Genomic DNA, 19,809 nt, shown 5'->3' on the forward strand with positions numbered 1-19,809 from the left:
GTGAAGTCATGAAGTCTCCCTGCTCTCATGAGGCTTACAGTACTGGGAGGAGACAGACTTAATTGAAGAAATAATGGCTAGGAAGGAAATGGGACATGTGCAAAAGAACTTGACTTAGTTTGGGATTTTGGAGAAGAATTCCTTGAAGAGATCATACCTGAGCTAAGGAAGGAAGGATTCTAAGCACAGAGGAGAAAGCAGCATCCCAGGCAGAGGAACAGCTCTGGAAATGACCTGGAAAGAAGGAGCAGAGGAGGAGAATTCAGGAGAAAGAAACATGAGACGAAGCCAAGAAGACTGCACTCTTCAGGGCTTTGTAAGCAATGGGAAAGATTATTTGTTTTATCTGAGAACATTCATTAATTCATGTAGTCATTCTTCAATATTTGATAAATACCCACTATGTGTCAAGTGCAAAGACAACATTTGCCCTCATGGAGCTTACCTTATAGTAGGAGAAGACAGATGGTAAGCAATATATGTATGTAAAAATATATCACGTGTTAGATGGTGACATGTGTAAGAACAACGGCAATTGCTAAAACGGTTTAAGGGGAGGTTATGGAGTGAAGTTGTGGCAAGTAGTTAGATTTGTGTTCGGAGATCTCTTTGACTACACCTTGAGAAAAAAGTTGTGGTTTTGTATGTGAGGTGGGGTGAGAAAGGGTGCAAGGAGACATGTTTGGAAATTCCTGCATCATCCACTGTATCTTTGGACTATGGTAGTGGTAGCTGCAACCTTAAGGAGTACACCTTGTAAAAAGGTATGGATTGGCAGTCAAATGGACAGGACTTGGTGAGAGATTGAATGTGGGTGGTGATGGAAACCTACTGACCTGGTAAGGCATTCACTCATTTACCAGACATGAAAGTGAGATCATGCCTTTGTTTCTTGGCATGATGAATTTGGGGTGCCTTTGAAACATCCAGTAAGGTGTTATGGTGGAATTGGGTGATACAGATCTTGGAGGAGACATCTGGTTGTTCTATAAGTATGTGACCAACTTCAGTGTCAGTTGGTAACTGAAGCCATGGTCTTGAACGAGAGTGATGAGAGAGAGAGTGTGCACTGAGAAGAGAAGGGTCAAGCACCACGTTTTGAGGCACTCATCACTTAATGGGAAGGAGTGGGCCAGAAGTAGGGGGAAATCCAGAAATGTGGTGTCACTGCCAAGGGAAGAGAGATTTTCAAGGAGGAACTAGCAACAGTGCCAACGCTGTTGGGATGAGGTAAGAAAATCTTCTTTAGGTTTACCCATTCATTCAACAGGTATTTATTGATGGACTCTGTGTACCCGGCACTCTTCTAGGAACTGAGCACAGCATTAAAGATCAAAGCCTCTGTTCTCCTGAATTGCACATTCTCAAGAGAACAAGAAATATAGAGTGCACAAACAAAGTTAGAAAAAGATGGTGGGATGGGGTGGGAATGCTATTTTGGACAGGGTGGCCAGTGTAGGCATCTCTAAAAGGTCATATTTGAGCAGTTCCTAAATGAAGTGAAGGACAAAACCATGCAAAAAATGTGCGGGAAAGTGCCCATGCATCGAGAACTCTGCTTTGAAGGACCCATAGGTAAGACTGTGCCTAGGAATTCTGAGGAACAGAAAAGGGGTTATTGTGGCTGGAGGAGAGGGAGAAATGAGAAATTTGAGGAAAGAGCCAGAGATTAAGGGCTTTGGGAGCCCTTTGGAGAGAATGGGAAGTCCTTGGACATTTAGTGACATAGAGATGATGAGTGATTGCTGCTTTGGACAAGGGATAGATGGAGAAGCCAGACTGGAGTTTGCTGAGGTGGGAAAGGTGGGTGGACATGAATCATTTGGACATCTTTCTGAAGAGAAGTGTGGGAGCTGGAAGGGGATGGGGAGTGTCACTTTCACTTTTCCACATGTGGATGTGGGCCTCTTCTCATCCCGGAAGGAAATCCTACTATGGGCTCCTGGAGCCAAAGGCACATCTTAGAGGTGGGGATCCCTCTCTCCTGGATCTTAAGCAGTCCTACTCACCCCACACTTCCCTATGACCTTCTTCATTGCTCCTGTCACTTCCTTGTTCCTGAGGCTGTAGATGACAGGGTTCAGCATGGGCGTGAAGACCGTATAGAAGACGGACACTACATCATCCTGACCAGGAGAGTGGTAGGATGCAGGTAACATGTAGGTGTAAATAAGGGGCCCATAGAAGAGGTTGACAACTGCCAAGTGGGAGGAGCAGGTGGCCAGGGCCTTCCAACGTCCCTCCGCAGAGTACATCTGGAGCACAGCTGCCAGGATTAGGGCATAGGAGGTGGTGATGAATGCAATGGGCACCAGGAGGACCACCACGCCTGTCACAAAGAGCACCAGCTCATAGATAGCCGTGTCAGCACAGGCCAACCTCAGCAGTGACGGCACCTCACAGAAGAAATGCGCGATCTTCCTTGAGCCACAGTAGGGGAACTGCAGGGTCAGTGCGGTCTGGATGGAGGAGTTGAGGGACCCTCCCAGCCAGGAGGCAGCCACCAGGAGAAGGCAGGTCCGGCGGCTCATGAGCACCGGGTAGCGCAGGGGGTTGCAGATGGCCACGTAGCGGTCATAGGCCATGAGGGCCAGCAGGATGCACTCTGTGGCCCCCAGGAACATGAAGAAAAACATTTGTGCCCCACAGCCTCCAAACGAGATGCTTATCCATCCAAAGAGGAAGCCTGCTATCATCTTGGGGACAGTGACTGAGGTGAAGAAGATGTCCAATAAGGACAGCTGGCTGAGAAGGAAGTACATGGGCGTGTGGAGCCGGGCATCTGCCCAGATCAGAAGGACCATGGCAGCGTTGCTGGCCATGGCAAGTGTGTAGACGACCACTACCATGCTGAAGAGGAACAAGTGCATCCGGCTGTCATTAAAAAGGCTGGTGAAGACAAAGCCGGTGGTGGAGGAGTGGTTCCAAGAGCCCCTGCCTGCCTCCTGCTGAGCTTCACTGTGGGGAGGAAAAGTGAACTGGCTCACCAAGGGCGCAGAAGCATCCAACCCGAGTCAGAGAGAAGGTGATGGATGAAAACGGCAGAAAGTAACTGGCGAGGCTGGCTAAGGGGCTGTGGGGGTTCTTGCTAATATATTTGCATATTTTTGTAGGGTTAACATTATTTCACAATGAGAACCTACTATAAAAGACATGGCATGCAGCCAAAGCACTGCTCAGAGGGGAACTTAAAACACAAAATGCAAATGTTAGAAAAGAAGAAAGACTGAAAACCAATGATCAAAGTTTCTATCTCGAAAAGCTAGAAGAGAAACCACAGCAAGTTAGAACAACTTATGTTTTGCAAAATATGCATACTTAGCCATATTTACAATAAATAAATAAATAAGCACACAGGAAAATTTTTTTTCAATGAAACATTTACTCTCATGCTTAATCGGAGGACTAGATCCACACATTATGTGAATTATGTGGTTCAAAATTCTTATTTACTTGAGGATTCAGGTGATGCATTTCTCCTAGAAATAGATGACAGCCTGTGACTGTGGCTGACAAGGTGTGTTTTATCAGCTAGCAGACCTGTGTCTTGCCTTGTTTCCCTTGTCACTTTGTCCCTCAGGAGTCCCAGACACACTCTTTGTTCTCAGATGCAGTAATTGCTCTTACATGGGTTTCTGGCAGTATGTTGTCCTCATCTTCATAACTGTCACCTCGTTTAAGTGGTCTCACTAGAGCTAAGTCTTATTATCTTAGTAAGAAGATCGCTTTAAAAATTTTTGGTAGTGAATGGGCCTCATTGTAAGTATAAATCTGTAGACTTCATGGTAGGAGTAGGGAAATCATGTTCAATGTTTCCCTTAGGAAGGATCTGGGGACCTAAAGTTCTCCTTTCTTGAATTACATTTATTCAGGTAAAGTCAATTTCAATAAATGTCAAGTTAAGCTATGATGGGAAAGAAGTCACTCTAAGGCAGTTTTAAAAGTTGTAGACATGGGAAAAACTCCAACCACTCACGCTGCTGTAAGAGAGCCTGCGGAGAGTTGCCACCAGGCAAATTCCATGAGTCTTCGAGGCCTCTAGGCTCTTTGGTGGTTCCAGGGTCCCAAATTCTAGGGAATGCTTGGAATTCTGGTTTGTATCTGTGGGCTTGAGTTTGATAGCAAGTGACTTAAATGGAGAGATTGAAGAGAAATAAATTGCCCAGTGTTCTATAATGAGTTGAGAATGTGGGAGAATGTTGGAGCTGGTGGACACCACTGGGTCACTGAGACAGGGCTGGAGGAGCAGCAAAGTGTTTCAGAGGCACAGCATGTCAGAGATGTGAGAGACTATGGCCTTTATCTGCATGTCCTTCAGAATCACTAGCAGGGCTGTACAATCGATGGAGATATGTATTTCCCGTTTCCCTGAATCTATCCTGGGAGTGGGCCCTGAGCACCTGTACTTCTCAAATCTCCCAGGCTACTCTGATGTGTGGTTTGAGTTGAGACCTACTGCCCACATCTCATGGTTGAAGGTGTAAAGGAACTTTGAAGCCAGGACTTGCCTTGGGTCTCACAGTAGATCACAGGGAAATCCTCTCCTCAGTGCTTGTCCTGGCTCTTCCTGCTATGCCATGGGGCCCCTCTTATCCATGGCTTTAAACTCCACCTTTTCCAGGTTGCTCACACTGGGCACACAGATCCCTTAGAGATGAATCAAATACACTCAGAGTGTAGCAGGGTCTACTCCCAAAACCTGTCTCTGAAGCTAAGCACAAGAAGTTAACACTGTTAAACCCAAACATTCAAGATGAACTTTTAGTGAAGATATGACATACTGCATCTATTTTCTCTGTTTTATGATGCTTTGTTGTCTTGACTCCTTGCAGACCAGGGAAGAACTGCCCCTCTTAGGGTTAGCCAATTCATAGAGATAGTAAACAACTTGCCCTGGAAAATGACTTTGATGTGAAAACAAACCATCTGCCTCCATTTACCAGGCTCCTGCTGTCCAGGAAACTATCCTTATGCCCCAGATCACCACAGGGCCAGGTCCCAGACAACGAGAGACCACCCTTGTAGCCCAAAGCCCACCAAAATTATTCAAACTAACCCTAAACCTCCTCAGCTGCTTACCCTGTCTCACCCAATTATCCCCCCAAAAACCACATTAAAGGCTTTTACCTATGCTTTCCCCCACACCCACCTCCTTCTGCCTCCTTACCGACCCTAGTTTTTTCCTGCGTGGTCTTGTGTGGTATGACATTCCTCCTCCTCTTGGGAACTGTGAGTAACAAACTATCTTTTCAATGGCAATCATCTACTGATCTGTTCATCTCACCATATCCTGCATAAAAACAAGCTCTCAGGTACATTTAAAATATTCCCCAAAAAAGAATTTCCTTATGTTGTCCCTGTTTTGGAAAACTTATAGGCACAGCTTGTATGGTTTGGTGTCTCAAATGGCTCAGAACCAGTAGGTTTTACAGCTGTAAGGACCATAGTCCAACATTCCCATTTTTTTCCATGAGCAGCGTGAGCCTTGGTCAACATATTTTTGATTTTCTAGGCCAGATCCAAAATCCTCCTAACTGTTCTAGAGTAGGCTTTCTCAACCTTGGCCCAATTGAAATTTTAAGATGGATCATTGCTGTGGGTAGGGGGCACACTGTCCTGTGCATTGCAGGACATTTAGCAGCACCTTGGATGCTTCCATTAGATGCCAGAAGTATTCTATCCAAGTTGTGACAAACAGAAGTGTTTGCAGACATTGCCAAATGTCCTCTACAGGAAAAAATTGTACCCAGTGGAGAACCTCAGCACTAGAACTCCACCATAAGTTACCTTTCTTTCCCTTTCCCCCTTCTCTAAGGCAAATGAAAAAGAATAAGAATATTCACAGGTATAGAATCTGTAATAATTTGAGCCAGATGTGGCAGAATGTCTGTTGCAGGTTTTACCCAGTTTTAAACCATTGTGCTTAAGGAATTAGTCTCTGTGGTCAGGTAGCTTGGGTTCAAGCCTCAGCTCCACCATTTCCCAGCCCTGTGACTTGGACAGGTTACTCAGCCTCAGGCTCCTCATCTCAAACATTGTTGAGAGCATTAAGTGGTTAATACCTGTAGAGTGCTCTTTGGGTACAGTCAGGCAGAAGGAATGTGCTGTTTAAGTGTCGGCTGCTATTAATGGCACGACTGTTACCACTTTTATAACCTTGAGCCTCTGCTTATCTCCCTGTAAAATGGGTCATGAAGCTCGTTTCTCAGGGTTATGGCAAATGTTGAATAAGAAAAATGTTGAGGTTGTGCCTTTTGCATAATACGTAGTCAATAAATGTTAGAACTCTTCCTTTCCTCACTTAAGAAAATTAGTTTTGCAAAATAATCATACAGTCAACACTTGTACCTGCAAAGAGCCCCTAGTCCCTTCCACCTGGAGGTTTCCTTTCTACAGGTTTTGTTCTCAGAAGCCTTGAAGGGGGTTCTGTATGTTGTGATGGGGTGGGCTTTTCTACTGCACACGGGATCTCCCATCTAGATTGGAAATTTCCTGTGATGAGGGACTCTGTCCTTTCCTTCTTTTATATTTCTCCACAGAATGTGGTTCCCTGTGGCCCTTGGCCAATGTAGGATGTGTATGGTGAGTAGATGAAAGAAACACACACATCCACAAAACACTATTACCTCTATGGCCATCCTCTGGCATAGCCATCTGAATTCAACATCTGCTCTCTGGAGTTGTACATGAGCACCTGCATCCAGAAATGCTTTTTTTGGTTGTCCTGACACTGTTTATTTTTCTTCTCATGGCAGTTTTTCAGTATTGACACACACACATCTGCATTGCAGTGTATGCAGTGAATGTGTGTGTGCGTGTGTGTGTGTGTGTCTCAGAATAATTATTTAGGGTGATTCCTTTTCTTTGAGACTGTTCCCGGGAAGAAGAGGATATGATTTTCTATTCTTGCATCTTCTAGCTTGCTTAGATCTGAACTGGTACCCAGCAGGCATTAAAGAATTACTACAATGAACAACCAAAAAAGGAATGCTCAATGTGAATGACCATTTTGTGTCGTTGGCTATATCTAGCCCAAGTCTTCATTTTCTCTCTTATGATTTTTCTGTGCTGATATATTTTTTTATTCCTCTGCAGTTTGACTGATTTTTCTTTTTTGTAAAGCATAATATTGGTTTTTACAGTTTAAGATATCTACCTTTTGGAGAAGTATGGTATAAAAAAACAAACAAAAACATCTTCCAGATGGTCAGAGATTTTAAATTTTGCAGTTTGACAGAGGGGAAGTTGTAGATTTGCCCGTTGTCAATTATGGGGCTGCATAAATTGAGGTAAGAGTTTTAAACTACTTCCCCATCTCTCCATCTCCAATTTCATCCCCTACTCACCTCACATTTTCCCAGTCTGCAGTCTCCATGTGGAGCCTCAGTCTCCTGTTGACTGTTTTACTTCCTGGGCTCCAGGCTGAGGTTCAGAAACCAGGGCAGGTCCCTTGGAGAGTCCTCATGGAGAACCTGAAAGCTGAAGCCTGAAATCCATCTCCTTTCAATAGGGCATGCCTAAAGGTTTCCTGTTTTTCCCTTAGAGCCCCATCTTTCTACAATATAACCCATCCACCTTTACCATGATTAGTGTGAGCTGCTGCCCTGTCCCTAGTGCTCCTTTCAATTTCAGAATGCCATGCTTGAAAAGCTTTTGTAACTGAATTTGCCCCATTTTATCACCCACAGATGCAAGGATTGCACAATTCCATGTAGGCCAGTGCTCATGATTTAGCTGTGCTTTTGAGACTTACAGGACATATGTGCTAGGAAGATAAAAATTGCTTAGCCCCAAATTACAGATAAGGTAATGGCATTTAGAGCCGTAGTTCCCAAATCTGTCTGCACATCGGAATTATCTGGGAAGCTTCAAAATACTGATTCCTGTGCCTCATCCCCAGAAGGAGAGATTGAATTGGTCTGGGATATGGCTGAATTGTTGGAAGGTTTAAATGATTATCAGATGGTTCTAATCTGCAGACAAATCTGGAAACCACTAAATTAGGGATTTCACAAACATGCAAGATATGCCAAATGCTGGCACCCACGTATCCTTAGACCAAAATGTGGTCCTTGGATCAGTAGCATCAGCCACTTACTTAAAATGCCAATTCTCAGGCCCCACCCCAGACCTATCAAATCAGAAACCCTGGGCGGCAGCTCAGAAGTCTGTTTTAACAAGTCCTCCAGTTGGTCTCATGTTTGCTAAAGTTTGAGAACCACTGCTCTAGTCCAGATGTTCTCAACCAGTGGTGATTTTACCCCCCCCCCCCCCGGGGACATTTGTCAATGTCTGAAGACATTTTTTTGGTCGTCACAACTAAAGGGAGGGGTGCTAATGGTGTATAGTGGGAAGAGGCCAGGGGTGCTACTAAACACAGGGGTGTACAGGACAGCCCCCCAACAGAGAATTAACTAGCCCAAAATGTCCATAGTGCCAAGACTGGGAAAGCTTTCTCTTGGTCACTCTGATTTCCTGGGTGAGTTTTGCCCAAACCTAAGTTCCATAAAGGTATTCCTATTCCATGCTGCATGGAGCAGAATGATGAGCAGTGCATATTGTGGCAGGTGAATGAGGCTGTTGAGTGGTTAAGTGAATGAACAAGACCACCACTCATGACAGAAGTAAAGGGATAGACCAAAGCTCATCCAGTTGACTAAAGGAGATACTTTTGAAGTTGTGAAAATTCACACCTATTTCGAGCATCAAAACAACCTCAGCCTGAGTTTTATAGGATCCAAACAGACATGGTCAGGTGTTGCCTAAGCAATGGGCAGGTTGGCACAAACTGCCAATTTCACTGATGAGTATTTGAGGTCGTTAGATATACCCAGAAACACTGGTAGGTGTTTTTACTTTATAACACAAGGATGGAATCAGGCTATCACAGATGTGGCTCAGGCTGAATGAGGAAGAAACTGCCACTATACGACCTCTTGCTATTAGCCTGATTTATGGACAAAATTTCCACAACTCTGCTTTGTTTAATGTTCTGTAATTGTGGCCAAAAGCTGAACTCAGTGTCAGGGAGACAATGAGCAGTTTGGTCACCTGTTGAAACAGGTGTTGAGACAGGTCAGAGGATAGCGGTGGTGAGGGGAGAGGTAAGCATCTCTTTGTTCCACAGTTTAACATGATGTTGGGATTTCTCAGCACTGCGGTCTCTAGACACCCATGGTTTTAATATTTCCACCTACCAGTTTACTGTGTGCCGGGATTGTGCTCAGTGTGCTATATGCATGTGTTCTGCATAGGCATTGTTATCTGTGTTTTACAGAGTAGAAAGCCGAGATTCAGAGGATGGCCAATGCCAGAGTGGGGGGTTCAAACTCAGTCTGACCCAAAGCCACGACCTGTGGCCCCACATCATTTTGTTTTGACAACCTTCTGACTGCTCTCTGAAATCTCACAGCTCCAAAATTCATGTGTGACTCGTCACCAAATGCCAGCCTAAATTCAAGGAATTACTTTTAGAAATGCCAGTTAATAGACTGACTTTAACCTCGAGCCAAGTGATTTACAAACTCTGCTCCAATAAAACCTGGATGGATCTATCTTAGAGAATGTTCCATAACAGAACCACTTTGCTGTACACCTGAAAATAACACAATATTGTAAATCAACTATAATTCAATTTTAAAAAAAGGATTTTAAAAAAACCTAGGTGGAAACATCTAAAGAAACTTCTTACAGACAGGAGAGAAGAAGGTGGAGGGTGACTAACCACAGTTCTTAGTTCTCCTCTCCCACCAGCACTTTAACGAAGTCCCCCTGATTAATGAATATAGAATGAGATGGATTACAGGAAGGATGTCCTGGCAGAGAAAGCTGTTTATTTCTGAAATAGCTGATTGAGGCAGATTGTGGCTCTCCATCCTTTGGGATTCTTTACAAATAGGGGAGCAGATTCCTTACCTGTGTGAATACCTGAGGCCCTGCTGTTGGACAGGATGTTTTCCAAAACTGAGAGCTGTAATTCTCTCCTTGTTGGCTCCTAAGTATTTCCTAGGGATTTTATATGCAGGCAGTTAAGTAGCTTCAGAAAGTAGACACAATCTATATTGAAAAGAATTCTAAATAAGAGCAAGTGTCAAGGTCTGAGATAAAGTTCCTGGTTTCTGGACAAGTTGGGGCTTCTCTGAAAAAAACACACAATTACTTCCTTAGCCATAATGCAGTGTCTTCAGGGGCTCCAGGCCGCCCGCACTATTGTTTCAAACCCTTATAAACACAGTGGGGCAGACTTGGGAATTGTTGGTTAGATCAACACAGATCATCTCTGTGAGGGAAACTGCTCCCTAGTCAGCAATTAGAGATGTGGAGAAGCGTCTTCCCCTCTTTCCTCCCTCCCATCCTCCCTCCCTCCCCCTCCTTCCTCCCTTCCTTCCTTCCTTCCTTCCCTCCCTCCCTCCCTCCTTCCTTTCCTTCCTTCCTTCCTTTCTTTCTTTCTCCCAAATATCTCCTGAAGTTGCTTTTAGTTATAACTGGTTTTATTGGTCCTATTGTTCTAATGGGTTTTTATTCCTTAGTTCTGAAAGCAATCAGAATGGGAAGCAAACTATTCTTATCTCCCATTTCGTATTAGACACAACACATTATTTTTTATTATTATTATTATCCTCTTAGTAATTTTATGAAGTAGGAAATAGATTGTTATTTTACACATGAAGAAATACAAATTCAGAAGGTTAACTAGCTTAGTGCTCAAGGTCATCTGCCCAGCAGATGGCAGATCTGGGGGGTGAACCCAGGTCTGGGTCTTGGTGGAGACTATGAGTTTTCTTGTCTATCATGCAGCCAGCATGTGCTATGTGTAATTCATCAGTCCTAGATGGATATGTGGGAATTTAGGTCATATTAACATGCATGGACCCCCATAATGTGGCTGTTTGGTGGTTATGTCTACACAGGTCTATTAAACTGACATTTTAGAATGAATCAACCAGTTATTTCAGTGAAAACAATGGCTTTGGGCTATTTCTCAACAAAATTCATCAGATGTTTGATTGTTTTCCAACCAAGAGCCTATCTCTGAATAATATAAAAGTTACAAAATATGATCTATATCTAATATCTCATTACTTGATTACTTCGTTTTTTCTGTGCATGTGTCAAACATTTGTTGCTACCAGCTGAATGTGGAGATCACAGAGACAAGATTGCTGTGCTTCCAGAATTTATAATCTCAATCAAAGCAAAATGAAGTGAGCTGAATACTAGTATCCTATTTTGCAGAAGTTGAAACTGAGACTCCAAAAGGAAAGCATCTTGTCCAGGAGCACTGAGCTTGGGGTAATTAACGGTTCCCAATTCTGCTAAGGTTATTCATATTTTAACCAAATCTAAACTTATTTTGTTGCTGCAGAGTTTTTATTCTTTTGTTCTTACTTTTACTCATTCAACAAGTATTTATTGGCCACTGACCATGTCTTGATGCAATGTTGGACTTTTAACCCATAGAGCTGGCAGGGGCTTATGGAACAGCTTTTTATCCTACAATATCTAATGGCAACCATCTTGTTTCTTTTTTAACATTTATATATCTAGATGCTCGCTTTCCCTGAAGGTTCCAAGTGCCCAAATAGTCCTAAAAAGTATGTAACCCGAATGCCAGGGAGAAAGAACCTCTCTTCCTTATCCACCTGGTCAGGGTGCCTTCTGTGGTTCACTGACCACTGCTGTACTGTTCTATCAGAAAAAGTACAACCAGAAACTATTGCATCTCTGCACACTTGAGTCAAGTTGCTTTTAAGTGGAAAGTAGAATAATAGGAGTTTCCTTTTTTAAAAGAATGTGGCCTTTTGTTCAGCCCAACTGTCACATTTCCTTTTATATTTAAAGTGCTATTGGCTTTTTTTTTTTTCTTTTTGTGGACATATGTTTTTATTTCTGTAGAAGTGAATTGCTGGGTCATAGGGAAAAGGTACATACATGTACCTTTTTTAAAAAAAATAGATCCTTATTGGAGTATGATTGCTTCACAATACAGTGTTAGTTTCTGTTGCACAACAAAGCGAATCAGCCATATGCATATACATGTCCCCATATCCCCTCCCTCTTGAGCTTCCCTCCTCTCCTCCCTATCCCACCCCTCTAGGTCATTGCAAAGCACCGAGCTGATCTCCCTGTGCTATGCTGCTGCTTCCCACCAGCCAACTACTTTACATTCGGTAGTGTATATATGTCGATGCTACTCTCACATCACTCCAGCTTCTCCCTCCCACCCCTTGTCCTCAAGTCCATTTTCTATGTCTACCTCTTTATTCCTGCCCTGCAACTACGTTCATCAGTACCTTTTTTTTTTTTTTGATTCCATATATATGTGTTAGCATACGGTATTTGTTTTTCTCTTTCTGACTTACTTCACTCTGTATGACAGATTCTAGGTCCATCCACCTCACTACAAAAAATTCCATTTCATTTCTTTTTATGGCTGAGTAATATTCCATTGTACATCTGTGCCATATCTTCTTTACCCATTCATCTGTCGATGGACACTTAGGTTGCTTCCATGTCCTGGCTATTGTAAGTAGAGCTGCAATGAACATTGTGGTACATGACTCTTTCTGAATTATGGTTTTCTCAGGGTACATGCCCAGTAGTGGGATTGCTGGGTCGTATGGTAGTTCTATTTTTAGTTTTTTAAGGAATCTCCATACTGTTCTCCATAGTGACTGTATCAATTTACATTCCCACCAACAGTGCAAGAGGGTTCCCTTTTCTCCACACCCTTTCCAGCATTTATTGTTTCTAGAATTTTTGAAAATGACCATTCTGACAGGTGTGATGTGATACCTCATTGTAGTTTTGATCTGCATTCCTCTAATAATTAGTGATGTTGAGCATCTTTTCAGGTGCCTCTTGGCCATCTGTATGTCTTCCTTGGTGAAATATCTATTTAGGTGTTCTGGCCTTTTTTTAACTGGATTGTTCTTTTTTTGATATTGAGCTCCATAAGCTGTTTATATATTTTGGAGATAAATCCTTTATTTGTTGTTTCGTTTGCAAATATTTTCTCCCATTCTGAGGGTTGTCTTTCTTGTTTATGGTTTCCTTTGCTGTGCAAAACCTTTTAAATTTAATTAAGTGCCATTTATTTTTATTTTTGTTTTTATGTTTATTTTTGTTTTTACTCGGAGGTGGGTCAAAAAAGATCTTGCTGTGGTTTATGTCAAAGAGTGTTTTTCCTATGTTTTCCTCTAAGAGTATTATAGTGTCTGGTCTTACATTTAAGTCTTTAATCCATTCGGTGTTTATTTTTGCATATGGTGTTAGGAAGTGTTCTAATTTCATTCTTTTAAACGTAGCTGTCCAGTTTTCCCAGCACCACTTACCAAAGAGGCTGTCTTTTCTCCACTGTATGTTCTTGCCTCCTTTGTCATAAATTAGGTGCCCATATGTGTGTGGGTTTATCTCTGGGCATTCTAATCTGTACCATTGATCTATATTTCTGTTTTTGTGCCAGTACCATACTGTCTTGATTACTGTAGCTTTGTGGTATAGTTTGAAGTTGGGGAGCCTGATTCCTCCAACTCCGTTTTTCTTTCTCAAGATTGCTTTGGCTATTCAGGGTCTTTTGTGTTTCCATATGAATTGTAAAATTTTTGTTCTAATTCTGTGAAGAATGTCATTCATAGTTTGATAGGGATTGCACTGAATCTGTAGATTGCTCTGGGTAGTATAGTCATTTAACAATATTGATTCTACAAATCCAAGAACATGCTATATTTCTCCATCTGTTTATGTGATCTTTGATTTCTTTCATCAGTGTTTTATAGTTTTCTGAGTACAAGTCTTTCACCTCCTTAGGCAGGTTTATTCCTAGTTATTTTATTCCTTTGTTGCAATGGTAAATGGGAGTGTTTCCTTAATTTCTCTTTCTGACTTTTTCTTGTTGGTGTATAAGAATGCCAGAGATTTCTATGCATTAATTTTGTATCCTGCAAGCTTACCAAATTCATTGATTAGTTCTAGTAGTTTTCTGTTGGCATCTTTAGGATTTTCTATGTATAGTATCATGTCATCGGCAAACAGTGACAGTTTTACTTATTTTCCAATTTGTACTGCTTTTATTTCTCTTTCTTCTCTGATTACTGTGGCTAGGACTTCCAAAACTATGTTGAATAAGAGTGGTGAGAGTGGATATCCTTGTTTTGTTCCTTATCTTAGTGGAAATGCTTTCAGTTTTTCACCACTGGAAACGATGTTGGCTGTGGTTTTGTCATATATGGCCTGTATTATGTTGAGGTAAGTTCCCTCTATGCCTATTTTCTGGAGAGTTTTTTATCATAAATGGGTGCTGAATTTTGTTGAAAGCTTTTTCTGCATCTACTGAGATTATCATATGGTTTTTATCCTTCAATTTGTTAATATGGTGTATCACATTGATTGATTTGTATATATTGAAGAATCCTTGCATGCCTGGGATAAACCCCACTTGATCATGGTGTATGATCCTTTAAATGTGCTGTTGGATTCTGTTTGCTAGTTTTTTGTTGAGGATTTTTGCACCTATGTTCATCAGTGATATTGGTCTGTAGTTTTCTTTCATTGTGACAACTTTGTCTGGTTTTGGTATCAGGGTGATGGTGGCCTCATAGAATGAGTTTGGGAGTGTTCCTCCCTCTGCTATATTTTGGAAGAGTTTGAGAAGGATAGATGTTAGCTCTTCTGAAAATGTTTGATAGAATTCGCCTGGGAAACCACCTGGTCCTGGGCTTTTGTTTGTTGGAAGATTTTTAATCACAGTTTCAATTTCTGTGCTTGTGATTGGTCTCTTCATATTTTCTATTTCTTCCTGGTTCAGTCTCGGAAGGCTGTGCTTTTCTAAGAATATGTCCATTTATTCCAGGTTGTCCATTTTTATAGCATATAGTTGCTTGTAGTAATCTCTCATGATGCTTTGTATTTCTGCAGGGTCAGTTGTTTCTTCTCCTTTCTCATTTCTAATTCTGTTGATTTGAGTCTTCTACCTTTTTTTCTTAATGAGTCTGGCTAGTGGTTTATAATTTTTGTTTATCTTCTCAAAGAGCCCGCTTTTAGTTTTATTGATCTTTGCTCTTGTTTCCTTCATTTCTCTTTCATTTATTTCTGATCTGATCTTTATGATTTCCTTCCTTCTGTTAACTTTGGGGGTTTTTTTGTTCTTCTTTCTCTAATTTATTTAGCTGTAAGTTTAGGCTGTTTATTTGAGATTTTGTTTTTGTTTCGTGAAGTAGGATTGTATTGCTATAAAATTCCCTCTTAGAATGCTTTTGCTGCATCCTGTAAGTTTTACGTGATCGTGTTGTCATTGCCATTTGTTTCTAGGAATTTTTTCATTACCTCTTTGATTTCTTCAGTGATCTTTTCGTAATTAATAGTGTATTGTTTAGTCTCCATGTGTTTTTATTTTTTACTCTTTTTTTTCGTGTAATTGATATCTAGCCTCATTGCATTGTGGTTGGAAAACATACTTAATATGATTTCAATTTTCTTAAATATACCAAGGCTTGATTTGTGTTCCAAGATATGATCTATCCTGGAGAATGTTCCATGAGCACTTGAGAAGAAAGTGTATTCTGTTGTTTTTGCATGGAATGTCCTATAAATATTAATTAAGACCATCTTGTTTAATGTGTCATTTAAAGCTTTTGTTTCCTTATTTATTTTCATTTTGGATGATCTGTCCATTGGTGCAAGTGAGGTGTTAAAGTCCCTACGATTATTGTGATACCATCAATTTCTCCTGTTATGGTTGTTAGCCTTTGCCTTGTGTATTGAGGTGCTCCTCTATTGGGTACAGAAATATTTACAATTGTTATATCTCTCTCTTTGAATGATCTCTTGATCATTATGTAGTGTCCTTCTTTGTCTCTTGTAGTAGTCTTTATTTTAAGGTCTATTTTGTCTGATATGAGAATTACTACTCCAGCTTTCTTTTGACTTCCATATGCATGGAATATCTTTTACCATCCCCTTACTTTCAGTCTGTATGTGTCCCAAGGTCTGAAGTGGGTATCTTGTAGACAGCATATATATGGGTTTTGTTTTTGTATCCATTCAGCCCATCTGTTTTTTTGGTTAGAGCATTTTATCCATTTACATTTAAGGTAATTATTGATATGTATGTTCCTATTACCATTATCTTAATTGTTTTGGGTTTGTTATTTTAGGTCTTTTCCTTCTCTTGTGTTTCCTGCCTAGAGAAGTTCCTTTAGCATTTGTTGTAAAGCTTGTTTGGTGGTGCTGAATTCTCTTAGCTTTTGCTTGTCTGTAAAGATTTTAATTTTTCTGTCAAATCTGAACGAGATCCTTGCTGAGTAGAGTAATCTTGGTTGTAGGTTTTTCCCCTTCATCATTTTAAATATGTCCTGCCACTCCCTACTGGCTTGCAGAGCTTCTGCTGAAAGATCAGCTCTGAACCTTATGGGGATTCCCTTGTATGTTATTTGTTGCTTTTCCCTTGCTGCTTTCAATATTTTTTCTTTGCATTTAATTTTTGATATTCTGATTAATAAGTGTTTTGGCATGTGTCTCCTTGGATTTATCCTGTATGGGACTCTCTGTGCTTCCTGGACTTGATTGGCTATTTCCTTTCCCATATTGGGGAAGTTTTCAACTAGAATCTCTTCAAATATTTTCTCAGTCCGTTCCTTTTTCTCTTCTTCTTCTGGGACCCCTATAATTCGAATGTTGTTGTGCTTAATGTTGTCCCGGAAGTCTCTGAGACTGTCCTTAATTCCTTTCATTCTTTTTTCTTTATTCTGCTCTGCAGTAGTTATTTCCAATATTTTATCTCCCAGGCCACTTATCCGTTCTTCTGCCTCAGTTATTCTGCTATTGATTCCTTCCAGAGAATTTTAAATTTCATTTCTTGTGTTGTTCATCATTGTTTGTTTGCTCTTTAGTTCTTCTAGGTCCTTGTTAAACGTTTCTTGTATTTTTTCCATTCTATTTCCAAGAGTTTGGATCATGTTTACTATCATTACTCTGAATTATTTTTCAGGTAGACTGCCTATTTCCTCTTCATTTATTTGTTCTGGTGGGTTTTTACCTCTCCTTCATCTGCTGTATATTTCTCTATCTTCTCATTTTGCTTAACTTACTGTGTCTGGGTTCTCCTTTTTGGAGCTGCAGGTTCATAGTGCCCATTGTTTTTGGTTGTGGTCTTAGTGAGTAACGTTGGTTCAGTGGGTTTTATAGACTTCCTGGTGGAGGAGACTGGTGACTGTGTTCTGGTGGATGAGTCTGGATCTTGTCTTTCTGGGGGCAGGGCCACGTGTGGTGGTGTGTTTTGGGGTGTCTGTGAACTTATTATGATTTTAGGCAGCCTCTCTGTTAATGGGTGAGGTTGTTTTCCTGTCTTGCTAGTTGTTTGGCATGAGATGTCCAGCACTTGAGCTTGCTGGTCGTTCAGTGGAGCTGGGTCTTTGTGTTGAGATGGAGATCTCTGGCAGAGGTCTCACTAATTGATATTACATACGGCCGGGAGGTTTATGGTAGTCCAGTGTCCTGAACTTGGCTCTCCCACCTCAGAGACTCAGGCCTGACCCCCTGCCAGAGCAACAAGAGCCTGTCAGCTACACGGCTCAGAGGAAATGGGAGAAAACAATAGAAAGATAAAATAAAGTTACTAAAATAAAGAAAATATTATTAAAATAAAAATATTTAAATCTAATTAAAAAATAAGAGAGCAACCAAACCAATAAACAAAGTCACCAATGAAAATGAGCACTAAAAACTAAACTAAGTTAAACATAAAAACAGAACCTGCTCAGTCTCATACAGCAAACCCCAAGTCTACATTTTTTTCCCAAAGTCCACTGCCTCAATTTTGGGATGATTCATTTTCTATTCAGGTATTCCACAGACGCAGGGTACATAAAGTTGATTGTGGAGATTTAATCCACTGCTCCTGCATGAGAATTTTCCCTTCCTCTTCTCTGTTCGCACAGCTCCTGGGGTTCAGCTATGGATTTGGTTCTGCCTCTGCATGTAGGTCTCCCTGTGGAGTCTGTTCTTAGCCCCAACAGGAGGGGGTTAAAGGAGTGGCTGATTAGGGGGCTCTGGCTCACTCAGGCCAGGGTGAAGGAGGGGTATGGAATACGGGGCCAGCCTGCAGTGGCAGAGGCCGGCATGATGTTAAAACAGCATTAGGCATGCCGTGTGTTCTCCCGGGTAAGTTGTCCCTGGATCATGGGACCCTGGCAGTGGTGGGCTCCCAACCTCCCAGATGGGTAAGTGTGGATAGTGACCTGTGGTTGCACACAGGTTTCTTGGTGGCTGCAGCAGCAGTGTTAGAGTTTCATGCCCGTCTCTGATGTCCACCCTGATAGCCATGGCTCGTGTTCATCTCTGAAGCTCGTTTAGGCAGTGCTCTGAATCTCTTCTTCTCATGCACCTCAAACAATGTTTTCTTGATTCTTAGGCAGTCCCATAATTTTTTCTGGACTTCCTCCCAGCTAGCTGTGGTGCACTAGCCCCCTTCAGGCTGTGTTCACGCAGCCAACCCCAGTCGTCTCCCTGAGATCTGACCTCCGAAGCCTGAGTCTCAACTCCCAACCCCCACCTGCCCTGCCAGGTGAGCAGACAAGCCTCTCCGGCTGGTGAATGCTGGTTGGCACCAATCCTCTGTGCGGGAATCTCTCTTCTTTGCCCTCTGCACCCCTGTTGCTGTGCTCTCCTCTGTGGCTCCAAAGCTCCCCCCTCCACCACCCCCCATCTCCACCAGTGAAGGGGCTTCTTAGTGTGTGGAAACTTTTCCTCCTTCACAGCTCCCTCCCAGAGGTGCAGGTTCTGTCCCTATTCTTTTGCCTCTGTTTTTTCTTTTCTCTTTTGCCCTACCCAAGTACGTGGGGATTTTCTTGCCTTTTGGGAAGTCTGAGGTCTTCTGCCAGCATTCAGTAGGTGTTCTGTAGGAGTTGTTCCACATGTAGATGTATTTTTGATGTATTTGTGGGGAAGAAGTTGATCTCCACGTCTTATTCCTCCACCATCTTGAAGGTCCTCCCTCATTCTTTTTTAGATTCTTTTCGCATATAGGTTATCACAGAATATTGGGTAGGGTTCCCTGTGCTATACAGTAGGGCCTTGTTGGTTATCTGTCTTATGTATCGTAGTGTGTGTGTGTTCATCCCAAGCTCCTGGTTTATCCCTCTCCCTCATATTTCCCCTTTGGTAACCATAAGTTTGTTTTTGTTTTTGTTTTTGTTTTTTGGTATCTATAAGTCTGCCACTGTGTTGTAAATAAGTTCATTTGTATCTTTTTAAAAAATTAGATTCCACATATGAGTGATATCATATGATATTTGTCTCTGACTTACTTCACTTAGTATAATAATCTGTAGGTCCATCCATGTGCTGCAAATGGCACTATTTCATTTTTTATGGCAGAGTAATATTCCTTTGTATATATGTACTACATCTTTATCTACTCCTCAGTCGATGGACATTTAGTTTGCTTCCATGTCTTGGCTATTGTAAATAGTGCCCAATGAACATTGGGGTGCATGTATCCTTTTGGATTATGATTTTATCCAGATATCTGCTCAGGGGTGGGATTGTTGGATTATATGGTAGTTCTATTTTAAGTTTTTTAAGGAACCTCCATACTGTTCCCCATAGTGGTTGTACCATTTTACATTCCCACCATAATTTCCTGTTTGAATGTTTTGTGGTATTTTTGCTGAAAACTGGAAATTTTATAATTATGATATATCTTTGGAAATCAGATTTTCCTCTTCCTCTAGGGTTTGCTTCTTGACTGTTGAAAGCTTGACTTGTGTATAGCCAGTATTTGATTGAGATTTCCTGCAATGCCAGGAGCTT

The 19,809-nt window shown here is 41.6% G+C and overlaps 1 protein-coding gene across 1 annotated transcript; it reads right to left on the reverse strand.

Annotated features, from left to right (window-relative positions):
• Positions 1-1,991: 1,991 nt before the first annotated feature.
• LOC133090230 (olfactory receptor 2T27-like) lies at positions 1,992-2,924 on the reverse strand. The gene has a single exon (XM_061188572.1). It carries the CDS (start codon positions 2,868-2,870, stop codon positions 1,992-1,994), a length of 879 nt encoding a protein of 292 aa, XP_061044555.1. The 5' UTR covers positions 2,871-2,924.
• Positions 2,925-19,809: the final 16,885 nt, after the last annotated feature.

The sequence above is a fragment of the Eubalaena glacialis genome, chromosome 4 (genome assembly GCF_028564815.1).
Source record: "Eubalaena glacialis isolate mEubGla1 chromosome 4, mEubGla1.1.hap2.+ XY, whole genome shotgun sequence".
In the NCBI taxonomy this organism is placed as follows: domain Eukaryota; kingdom Metazoa; phylum Chordata; class Mammalia; order Artiodactyla; family Balaenidae; genus Eubalaena; species Eubalaena glacialis.

Excerpts from the sequence above, each read along its gene's own strand:
- LOC133090230 (XM_061188572.1), bottom strand. The coding sequence starts at position 2,870 with ATGCACTTGTTCCTCTTCAGCATGGTAGTGGTCGTCTACACACTTGCC.